The 12058-nt window shown below is 36.0% G+C and overlaps 1 protein-coding gene across 3 annotated transcripts in view; it reads right to left on the bottom strand.

Moving 5' to 3' along the window:
• The window catches only part of CNTLN (centlein), a 276250-nt gene that overhangs the window by 26726 nt on the left and 237466 nt on the right, over nucleotides 1-12058 (bottom strand). For all 3 annotated transcript variants that reach the window (XM_074953434.1, XM_074953436.1, XM_074953437.1), the window contains 4 exons: nucleotides 9703-9800; nucleotides 7760-7886; nucleotides 6083-6220; nucleotides 5495-5680 (listed from right to left, as the gene is read on the bottom strand). In XM_074953434.1, coding sequence (XP_074809535.1) covers nucleotides 5495-5680; nucleotides 6083-6220; nucleotides 7760-7886; nucleotides 9703-9800 — 549 coding nt within the window. The remainder of the gene's footprint in view (nucleotides 1-5494; nucleotides 5681-6082; nucleotides 6221-7759; nucleotides 7887-9702; nucleotides 9801-12058) is intronic.

Below are 12058 nucleotides of genomic sequence, written 5' to 3'. Positions count from 1 at the left end.
AATTTGCAAACTGGACACAATTAAATTAGGCTTGAATAAAGACTGGGAGTGGATGGGTCATTACACAAAGTAAAAACTATTTCCACATGCTAATTTTTCCCCTACTGTTACTCACACCTTCTTGTCAACTGTTGGAAATGGGCTATCCTGAGTATCACTACAAAAGTTTTTTTTTCTCCTGCTGATAATAGCCCACCTTAATTGATTAGTCTCGTTATAGTGTGCATGGCAACACCCATTTTTTCATGTTCTCTGTGTATATATATCTCTTCCTACTGTATTTTCCACTGCATGCATCTGATGAAGTGGGTTTTAGCCCACGAAAGCTTATGCCCAAATAAATGTGTTAGTCTCTAAGGTGCCACAAATACTCCTGGTTCTTTTTTTCACCAGGAGAAAGGTGCCATTGAGAATGTGTAGAATCTTCTCTTCTCCCCCATTCCTCCTGGAGAATTTTGAGTGTTCCTGACAAGGATTTCTCTTACTTCCTCCTTCTCCAAAAGACTAGTTCCCTGAGTGGGAGGGTCCATGAACTGGAGTGTGAGTGTGTGTTGCTTTTTCCCAGGCAGGGGGATCACCAAATAGGCCCAGAACATTTTCCAAACATCAGGAATCTCCCCAATACAACCAGCCACCTAGTCACTAATCCCCAATTCCTATGATCTCAGATCCTTTTCTGCATTTTCATATCCACTCATGTGAGTCATTCTTATGTGAGGCCTTTCACTGTGTTTTAGTCAATAGGAAAATGTTTGAATTTTTCATATTGTCCCTCTGAAGAAAACTATAGCAAATGAGTAGAACAAGGCACACACAGACTTGGACCTCACCACAATATATTCACAAAGAAATTATTCTAACATTCCATAACATTTATTACGGAATTACCAGGCAGGGGCCTAATTAAAGCAATGGGTGGTATATTATGCACTTATCACCCTTAACTTCTTTGTTATCAGTCTTTGATATAGTCCCTGTCCAAAAGCTTACAATCTAAACTAAATATAGAGAATGCAAGATCTATGAAGTGATATATATGTTGAAAGTCCAAACGTTAAGTGCTGTCATTTATATCATCTAAATAATGGGTAATTGGTATTATGAGTGCATAATATGCCACCCATTCCTTTAATTAGACTCCTGCCTGGTAATTCAGTGGTAAATGCTAGGAAATGTTAAACCTTTTCTTCATTAATATACTGTAGTGAGGTCCAAGTCTATGTGTGCTCTATTTGGGTAATTTGCTATAGGTTGCTTCTGAGGTACAATATGAAAAATGCAAACATTTTCCTATTCGCTAAAACACAATGAAAGGCTTCACATAAGAATGACTCACATGAGTGGAGATGAAAGAAGAGAAGATGGCTGATTTGCATGCAAGGAGGGAGCATAAAGTGCAGCATGGCAAAAAAATACGAAGATGGAAGTGGAAAAGGAATACAAATGGGGTTTTCAGAGATGGGTTTGAGAGGAAATGCAAGAGAAGAGAAGAGATGTTCACAGGTATAGTGATGTGGAGTGAATTGAAAGCAAAGACAAGAAGCTAAGTTTCAAAATATGAGAGGAAGCAAGTGTAGGTATTTCAAAGAAGGCAGCGAGGTCAAAGTGCAGGATGAAGAGTATTATTTTGTGGTGACATTTTGCATTTATTGAATGCAGGTGAGATGAGAGGCAGAGAGGCCATGTAGGATATTGCTTCAGGGCAAGTATTTTAGCAGGGGGGATGAAGAAGAGGAGTTTTAGAGATGTGTTGCAGGAAGAAGCAACGGGATTTGGTGATATAGTTGGGGCAGAAGGAAAGACGTGTTAATATGATACAAAAGAGATTTAGATGAAACGAAGAGAGAAGATAAACTCACAAAGAGAAATAAGGAGGAAGTAGACAGAAAGAATGAGAACTGAAAAGAGAAACCTGAGAGACATGATTATAGAGCAGGTAGGGATTTATCAAGGAACAGGGTGTAAAGTTAGGAGAAACCAGCAGAGAAGAGGGTGATTGTGTTAAAATGGCAGATTGAGAAGGATTAGAACTGAAACAAAGCCCTTGCAATAAAGGTTTATAGAGAGAGTAAGGAATAGAAGAGACATGGGGGACGAAGGGAGGGGTAAACACACAGAATTTTGCCAAAGAAGTAGGATTGTTTAGAATGTTTGAAAATAGACTGGAAGAACGAGAAAGAATTAATTTGTATTATATTGGAGGAATTCAGTCTGGTCTCTTTTATTAGAGGCACCTTGCAGGGTGAGAGGAGGAGTAAAACACAAGTAAGAGAAGATAAAGGCTGTAGGTTGGAGGGAGAAAGAAGCAAAGGAACCAAATGTGGTGGGGAAGGGGTGGAGAGCTGAGGGTGGAGAGAAGAAGCAAACAGAAGAAAGGGGGAAATTAGAAGAAGAATAAGGTGCCTGAAACTTAAAGATAGAGAATAGGCAGATGGACTGGAGGTCCTGAAAGGATAATATGATGGGAGGAGGGTTGTGGCTCAGGAAGAGAAAGTAAGTAATAACAAAGGAGAGAAAGAGAAAGATGGTGATGAGAAAAAGGAAAAAACAGATCAAGAGATTAATAACAGTGGTGTCTGCACTAATAAAAATCAGTTAGGTTTAATGAGTGACCAAAGTAGTACGCTAAAGTGATGGTCCACAGTAAGACGTCAAACAAAGAGGTTAAATTGAAGAAACAGGAGATAACTCTTGTCACGGGATACTTGTCTCCATATGAGTGACTCAGCCAATTGCAGTTAAGTACTGAGACAAGAGGGAGGGCCAAATGCCAAAGTAAAAAAACGAAGAGACTGGAAAATTGACAGCCATCTGAAGAGAACAGAATAGAAGAGGCAGGGCAAACTTCAAACAAAGAGGTGGTATGGGAGGGAGAGCACGGCTACTGCTTCCTTGTGCTAACTCCATTTTCTTAGGGTTCTAGTATGAGACCATAAAAGGTATTTTACATGATTTACCTGATACAGTATATAACTCCACTGAAACTTGTGAAAGATTTTCAGCTGTATCATTTACTGTGGTGCATTGTGGATAAAATTTGGTTTCAGAAGACTTTTCTTTCATAAATATTTAGTAACTAGCTAACTAAAGCAGTCTACTAAGGACTTCTGTGTTCACCAATATTTGACTTACAGACAACATCTTCATTTCCATGCAATTTATCTACAAAGAGGGACAGGTGCAGCAGATTAACAGTATTCAGCAAAAAAAAAAAATATTTGAAATAGGAATACACATTCTTTTATTGAGGTGAGGTTTGAGTGACTATGTAAAAACTGAATTTTTTTACATTACAAGGGAAGTAGGTAAATGTTAATGAATACACATGGTTCTGTGGTTACAAAGTGGCAGCCTTCACCAGTGGGTACAATATGGAAGTAGCTGGTTTTCTGTTACAGAGTAAGTTAACTACCTCATGCTCATTCTGCCACTTATGAAAGCAGAAAAGCTTCTACTTTCCCATCTTCTATTTTTGCAGCAACTGTTCACTCTTGAGGGATGGAAGCGTACCCTTGTCTTCACTTGATTCAATTAAAATTAATTTCTATTTCCCAATAGGAATTAACTCGTGCAAAAGGTGATTAGAAGATACAAGTAACTGGAGTCATGTAAGAGATTCTATAGCAGTGGTGGGCAACCTGCGGCCCATCAGGGTAATCTGCTGGTGGGCCGCGAGACAGTTTGTTTACTTTGACCATCCGCAGGCACGGCCGCCAGTAGGTCCCAGTGGCCCTGGTTTGCCGTTCCTGGCCAATGGGAGCTGCGGGAAGTGGAGACCAGCACATCCCTGTGGCCCGCGCTGCTTCCTGCAGCTGCCATTGGCCGGGAATGGTGTGGCCACTGGGAGCTGCGGGCGGCTCACCCTGCAGACAGTCAATGTAAACAAACTGTCTTGCAGCCTGCCAGAGGATTACCCTGATGGACTGCCCACCACTGCTCTTTAGAGAGAAGGGTAACATGGAACAAGCTCTTAAGCCTGATTCTGCTCGCCCGTTAATTTTATACCAGTGAAATTCCGTTGTCTTCAACGAAGTTACTCCAGAATTACACCATAAGTGAAAACAGACTCCGATATCCTGGGATATATGTAGAGGGAAACTAGAAATGGATAGGTTAGTGCTAATGCAGATGTTCCTTAATTTTAGCCAGAACTCTTGGGTGAATACCATTAGGTCCCGGTGACTTAGTACTGTTTAATTCATCAATTTGTTCTAGATATCTTATTTCACATTTACGAAAAACATCATAAAAATGTTTGTGCGTTGGTGAGTTGGTGCTTTATTCTAGCTAAAGATTGTGAACTACTTTTTTTAAATGCATGAAAGATGTAAATTTATTATTCTAGACTAGGGCTGTCAAACGATTACAAAAATAAATCGCAATTAATCGTGAGATTAAAAATACAGTTGTGATTAATCGCAGTTTTAATTGCACTGTTAAACCATAATAGAATACCAATTTAAAGGTATTATAAATATTCTTGGATGTTTTTCTACATTTTCAAATGTATTGATTTCAATTACAACACAGAATACAACGTGTACAGTGCTCACTTTATATTATTATTTTTGAAAACAAATATTTGCACTGTAAAAAAGATAAGCAAAAGAAATGTTATTTTTCAATTCACTTCATACAAGTACTGTAGTGCAATCTCTTTATCGTGAAAGTGCAACTTACAAATATAGAATTTTTTTTTTACATAACCGCACTCTAATGTAAAACTTTGGAGCCAACAAGTCGAAGCATGAAGGGGCATGAAACTCTTTAGCATATCTGACACGTAAATACCTTGCAACGCCAGCTACAACAGTGCCATGCAAATACCTGTTTTCACTTTCAGGTGACACTGTAAACAAGAAACGGGCAGCATTATCTCCTGTAAATGTAGACAAACTTGTTTGTCTTCGCGATTGGCTGAACAAGAAGTAGGACTGAGTGGACTTTTATGAGGTGAATTGAAAAATACTATTTCTTTTGTTTATCTTTTTACAGTGCAAATATTTGTAATCAAAATAATAATATAAAGTGAGACTTGTACACTTTGTATTCTATGTTGTACTTGCAATCAATATATTTGAAAATGCAGAAATATATCAAAAAATAAAATAATAAATTTAAACTCGTATTCTGTTATTGTTTAACAGTGCAATTAAAACTGCAATGGATCTTGACTATTTTTTTAATCTAGTTAATTTGTTTTGCATTAATAGCATGTATTAACTATGATTAATTGACAGCCCTATTCTAGACCCATTTGAAATAGAACCACAAGAGCATTTTTTCTCTTGGATAGACAGCACAGGCAGTCATGGACAAAGGTTGGACTTACAACTAGTGGAAGCTTATACTGAGAGCTGATGACTTGTCTGTCACTGATTTCCTCCCACTCTGGACCTGCTGACATGCCAAAGTATGGTGCATAGCTTGCATAGCTTCTGCTTGTAGCAGTGTCTGGTCAAATGATCAATCAAAAGAGAAACAAAATTCCAACCTTCACAAATGTTATGAATTCTTCCACTTTGTCATTGGCCAGCAGCATTTTCTTCTGCACTACTTCCAGGGCCTGCCCACTTTGCTTTGCCAAGCCATGGAGTTGCTGAGATGCAGCAGTCTCAAGTTCAGTCATGGCACATTCAGCTTCAATCATTTTACCTTCTAGATTGGTAAGCTTGAGATCCTGAAGTACAGAAACATGAAAATAGAATTGGTACTGGGAGACAGTTGTGATGTAATTTTAGTCTAAAAAAATACACATCATTAGTTAACATTATGGGACATTCCATTTATAATACATAAAATTCAGTTTCACAGGAATCTTTACACATTATATCCATATGTTATAGGGACTGAATTTTCAGTAATAATAAGGTAATATAGCTTCAAGCCAAACTAATACAATCTTATATAGAGAGATGTTACTATTATTCTGTTTTATATTCTTCTATAAATATTTTAAAAAAATTAAGTTGCTGACCTTGCAACTTTTCATTTTTTAAAAACAATACTGTGCATGAAAAAGTCAAGGAAAAAGGGGCAATAAAATTGTTCTGCATTAACCAGCAACACTCTAACAACAAACCTTTTTCCCCAACTCATCTTTAGCCTTGCGATACATCTGTTCATACTGTGATTTCTCTTTTGTAGCTACATTAAGCCTTTGCTTTAGTGAATCAATTGATGTTTTCTTGTTTGAACAGTCTTCAGTCAATGTCTTTACCTGAAGTAAAACCACAGGCAATTTTATTATTTAGACGGAAAACCTACAAATATGAACGAAAATCACAAGCATACTTATTTTTGTTTTTATTGCATAAACTGGTATTTAGGCTAAAAACTTGGTAGAATTTCCAGCATTTAATAAGCAGCTGTTACTGACCCACCCATAGATTATTTTATATAAAATGGTTGCATAAAGAATGAAAGTCTAGACAGGTATGATACGTGAATAAAAAAAGCTCTTAAGTTTACTTGCTGGATTGTAGCTTTTAGACATGTTTCATTAATACAACGAGCTAAGCCATAGTTTCAAATATTTCTAATCACAGGGGGAAAAAGCATATGCTAATTAAAACTTAGTTGAGAAAATGGTCATTGTCTACAATATGATAGCATGAATAGTCTTCTGGATAACTCATTATAACTTTGTCATATGTAGTGAGTAGTGATTTAGGCTAAATTGAAAACAAAAGAATATTCCTAGAAAATCCTGATGGCAGATTGCATTAATCACACAGTCCTACAGATAATATACAGTATTGGTGAATTTCTCTGATCTTCAATTGAAGATAATGTTATATTTTTCAGTTTCAGCCTCTACAAACAACAATAGAAGTAATGGGCTCTGACCCTGTTGAAGCTGAAAAAGGGGATGCTGAAAATGCTCAGAGAGCAATGCATTAGAGCAAAGTGTTACACTGAGCTCTAAACTATTTTCTCAAAAAACAAAACCAGGTATTTAGCTTGCTCTTTCCTCACTTTATTCCTCTCTCTCTGGTTGAGGATTCCTTAATGACACCTTATCTCCGGCATTGGGGGTAAGAGAGCAGCTCTCTCTGGAGCTGACAATGCTTAATGACTGCAAGCACAGACCACTGCATGAGCCGTGCAGCCAGCACTCGCTTGCTAAGAGAATAAAAGTATGTCTTGCTCGGCAAATTGTTTATTTCTATTTTGGGGTTATACATTGTATAATCTCATAGAGACCCACTAGTCTGTTCTCATTGTCAGGGATAATGCACTGTATGGATATTATAAAAAGATCATCCTATCATATCTAAGATCTTCCAACTTCCATGAAATGCCTTTAGATATTTAGGAAAAACCAATAATTTGAATGTGGACCTGTAAGTTTTGATTAATATATAAACATATGAAGTGATAAAACCTGAATTTTGAATTACTGATAATACTGCACTACAAGCAGGAATTTATATTGTTTAAAATACTAAAGAATTTAACTAAAGTAGATGGAAAATGTGTCAATACATTTTGTGTATAGAACTATCCTTGTTTGATCTCCAATGTATTTTATAATGTTGTAAAATGTCAGACATTCCATCAAGGCTACATACAGCAAATATCAACACTGAGTTTTCTATATATTCTCATTATTTAGTTACATTTTCTATAAATAAGTTTAACTAAATGTATTGTATGCTTAAAATTGTGGTGCTATTTTTATAGTTGGTTGGAATAACTTCTGCAAATCAAAAGCAGTTTATTTTTGGTATAAATATTAACAACAAACAAGAGGTACCTTTTTCTCAAAACTTTCTAATGTTTCATTAAAGGTTTTCTCAATTTCCTGGTTTGCTTTCAGACGAGATCTTAAGTCTTCTATCAAATGTCTTTTCATATTTATGTCCCTTTCCATTCGAGAAATCCTTGAAATAAGGGGGAAAAGTCAGAGTATTCACACTATTAAGAAATATAGTTAGAAGATGGTTACTTTAAACAATTAAAATGAATTAATGCACATTAAGTATTTTTCATATAGCTTTTGATTAGTTTCCAGAAAAATGGTGGTGTAAATATTTGCAATTTATTTTATTCCTGAAGCACAGCATAGTATATTTAATCTTTTAACTAATAGTCCTAGTCCCATTAATTCAAAGGTTCCACTTTATTGTGGTTTACAGTTTTACAGTGGTTTGTACTGTTATATTGTATTAAGGTGAAAGCAAAACAATAATATTTTAGTGCATATTTATAAAAGAGAAGCAGCTGTTCAGAAAAACAATGAGAAACTTTAACGAATTAAGAAAAAAACCTGTCACTTTCCAATCATTATGTTGGTAGAATTCTTTTAAAAAAGGGAAAAACATTTCCAGTTCTGAAACTCAATAATACACTGTAATAAAGGAAAATTGCATCAGTGTGTAGCATCTGAAAAACCACACTAATTTCTTTTACAAAACTGCAAAATCTTATCAAATAATTAAGCAGTGTTTTAACAGAAGCCTCTTGAAAAATCAAACTCACACTTCATGTGACATCTTTGAAATTTTATGATGCAGAAATATATGCCTCATGCAAAGCTTCTCCAGATAGAGTACAAATTAATATTTTAAATCTAAACATTGAATATTTTCTGAATATGTTCACACAGCTGGACTGTTTTTTCCGTATACAACTAAATGAATGGTAGCAGTATGTTGATACATAAAACGTTGCTGATATCATGTCAATACCATATGAAATCAGCAAGAAAACCATAGTACAGTATATTCCTTTGATCTATTTTCACATTTGTATTGACACATTAGTGTTATTGGGTGATTACATGGACTACTTTTTGGCAAAGCAAATGTCGTATGTGTTATATACAAACAATATAATAGACAGTACCAACATTTTTAATCTAAATCTACACACAACAGTAGAAGTCTTCTTTATTTTTTTTCTTAAAGGCATTTACCACTAGAAAATATACACTATTAAAGTATTTTTAAATAATCTTCTATATTTGAAGTGAGCAAATTGTATCAATAAGGAAAATTATATAGATTCTCTAAAATAAAAAATTGGGGATGGTTGAATTGGTTTTTTTAAAAAAAAACTTTTGATCAGACAAGTTCATAAATGTGCAAATAGGTCATATTTATATCCTAAATATAACTGAAGAACAGTACTTCAGCTGCTTTTACACTGTGAAGCGGGGGGGGGGGGGGGGAGGATCTCTGTAGTATATGTCAAAATCAATATACATGAATTCCAAAGTTAAAATAAATCTTAATCAATTCAAATATAAACAAACACAACTGTCCTTTTGCACTTTTTACAAATAAAAGACTGGATATTTAATCCAGTTTAAGCATCTAAACCTTGACATGTCTCCTAGCCCCAAGGCAAAGAATTACTGTATTTGAAAGATTGCTTTTAGCACTGCTGAGGCATTCATTTAGATTTACATCAAGGACAACTAAGTCCACTCTAGGGTCTGAATTCTGACTTTAGATATTCTTATTACAGTGCAGAAATTGTAGCCAGCTAATCACTCATCAGTTTATACAAAATGCAATCTTAGCATGTACTGTTCTGATTTTCTGAAAAGCCTGAACAGTTTGCAAGATTTATCAAAAAGAGAGAGAGAAAGAGGTCTCTCTCAGAAAGTCTGGATCTGAAATGATTAATCTTGGAATAATTATATATCTGCCACTGGGTGGCACCAAATACAATAGATAGAGGAAGAGAACATACTTTTCCTGTAGTTCCCGCATCCTCTCTTCTTTTTCCTGGGCTTCATTTTTCAGAGACTTAATGGTAGTTGAGTGTTTAGTGATTTCATTATTTGCATTCTAAATTGAAAAAATACTTATTAAAACATAAATAGTATGGATTAAATATTATCTGAGGTATAACTAATAATGAATTTGTTTAAAATAAAAGCACTTACTGTATAAAAGTTTTTTTGATTAACATTATTAATCAACATTTCATATCTATCATGCTATACAAAAGAACACTCCTATTTTCACATTTATTAGAACTCTTTACCTTTGAAAATACAGTCAAAACTGCTATTTTTTCACATGACTATATTTATTCATTCTTTATTAATATATGTTCTTCAGGGTACAGGTAGGTACTTTGTAGCTAACAGGACAAGATTTTCCCTTGCATGGGACTTTCAGTAAGAGAGGTAAGTAGGAAGGAAGTAAAACTCTACATGGTTAGTCTTGTGGAGTTTTTTTGAACTGTACTCCTCTGCTGGGATGGTTTGGGGTATGAGATTTTTGAGACTATGGTTCCTCCCAATCCTTTTGATTTGGGGGATTTGCAAGCAAACAAACAAACAAACCCTTCCATGATGAGACAAGCAGTCGTGCTGTAAGAGTGGCTGTTGCTCCACTACCCACTACAGCTGCTAAACAGAAGACATGGAGACAACCATTCCCAGCTGGTCAGATTTCCATATGCAAGTCCCTAGTCTCTGTTGGGGAATGTAGCAGCCCCAAACATCGAGCCATATGTAATTCCAGAGATGGAGCATTGACTTGGGACAACGGGAAAGGGGGTTAGTGCCATCAAGGTGGCATTCCCCCTGTTCTGTACAATAAGAGGGAGATCTGCACACACAAGGCCCCCTCTGCATGCAGATCTGCCGGGGATGATCTGGCCCATGATCAGGTGCAGGTTAATTTAGTGCGTGTCTACACTCCCCTGTACTCTGGACTGTTGGGAGTGTGAATTACAGAACACACAAAATCCTGCACCCCTCCCCATGTGTGGACACTGTAGAGGCGAAATAAAAGGTACCTATTTTGCATTAACGTAGTCTTCTTCAAACAGGATTATGTTATTGCAAACTAGGTACATTTTAGTTTTCACCCACGTGGGGGATTTACAGTGCAGCACTTTGGTGAGCGCTTTAGTCCAAATTGCGGGGCAGCGTAGACACAGCTTTAAACACCGTCTGCAGAAAGAGAAATAAGAGAATTTAAATAAGTATCCATCTAACTGTAAGTTCAAATAAATGTATATTTTAGAGTTCCATAGCTGAAATGAGCAGTATAACTACTGTATGTAACAGTAACCTATATTTTCAAAGCCCCAAGCAAGTGGCATACCCAAAAATTGCATGGGTGGGAAATGTGTGCACAATACATTTTTGAAGGTTCAGGCATTGTGCTGGGCTTTGGGAATTTACCCATTAAGTCTAAAACTGTGAGTGAATAGATCAGACAGGCAGTAAACAGAGATACTTGAGGAGAATTTCCCTGCTCAGTGCAGGCTTGTAACTCCCATTAACATTAATGGGAGTATTGTACATAGCACCGTGCACCTCAAGAGGAGTATAGGCTCTTGTGTGTGTAGTTTCGTGTAAAGTATTGTTTTTAATACATTGTACAGGCTCTTTTCTGGTGCTACAGAAAATGCTCAGTTAGAACAGGAAATCTTGGCTCGTCACTTATTTCAATGCTGCTGCTTATCCTTCCCTGCCTGGGAACTTTCTTTTGCCATTAAAAATGTTATCCTAGGAGGTTATATTGATCTTGGTTTAACATTTTAAAGAGAAAGTAAAAATTAAAAGCAGGTTGGTGATAAAAGCAAAAGCTGTTGAAAAATGTGTCAGTAAGTTTAACCTGAAACTGGATTTTTTTTTAATTAATGTAAAAAAAAAAAAAGATGTGCGTGGTGGTAAGTACAAACATACTGTAAAATGTAGAGAATGATGTATAGTTTTATAACCTCTAAGATAGGATGAATGTAAGTAAAAAATGTTGTGGTGTAGTGAAGCTCAAATGGGTGTTTTACCTGAGTAAGGTCTGTGGGATTGATCTTAATGGAAATGAGCTACAGTGATCTATTATATAAAGTGAAAAATGTTAACGTGGTTAAAGCATGCCTAGGATTCCAAAGTTTCTGGGTCTGGCATGTCACTTGATCCTGAAAACGTGAGGTTTACACCAGAAAATTTTTAAAACGATAAATGGCAGCAGAATGTTACTGAGTTTCCTGATCTGTGTGTTGAGCTTGACCTTCATTAGAAGCAAAGCATAATACCCAGTTATATGGGTTTACATACCACATGTGAACATGAACACTTGTTTGA

This window comes from Natator depressus, chromosome 5 (assembly GCF_965152275.1).
Source record: "Natator depressus isolate rNatDep1 chromosome 5, rNatDep2.hap1, whole genome shotgun sequence".
Classification (NCBI taxonomy): Eukaryota; Metazoa; Chordata; order Testudines; family Cheloniidae; genus Natator; species Natator depressus.
The sequence above is the reverse complement of the archived record's forward strand: the minus strand, read 5'-3'. Positions and strand labels throughout refer to the sequence as shown.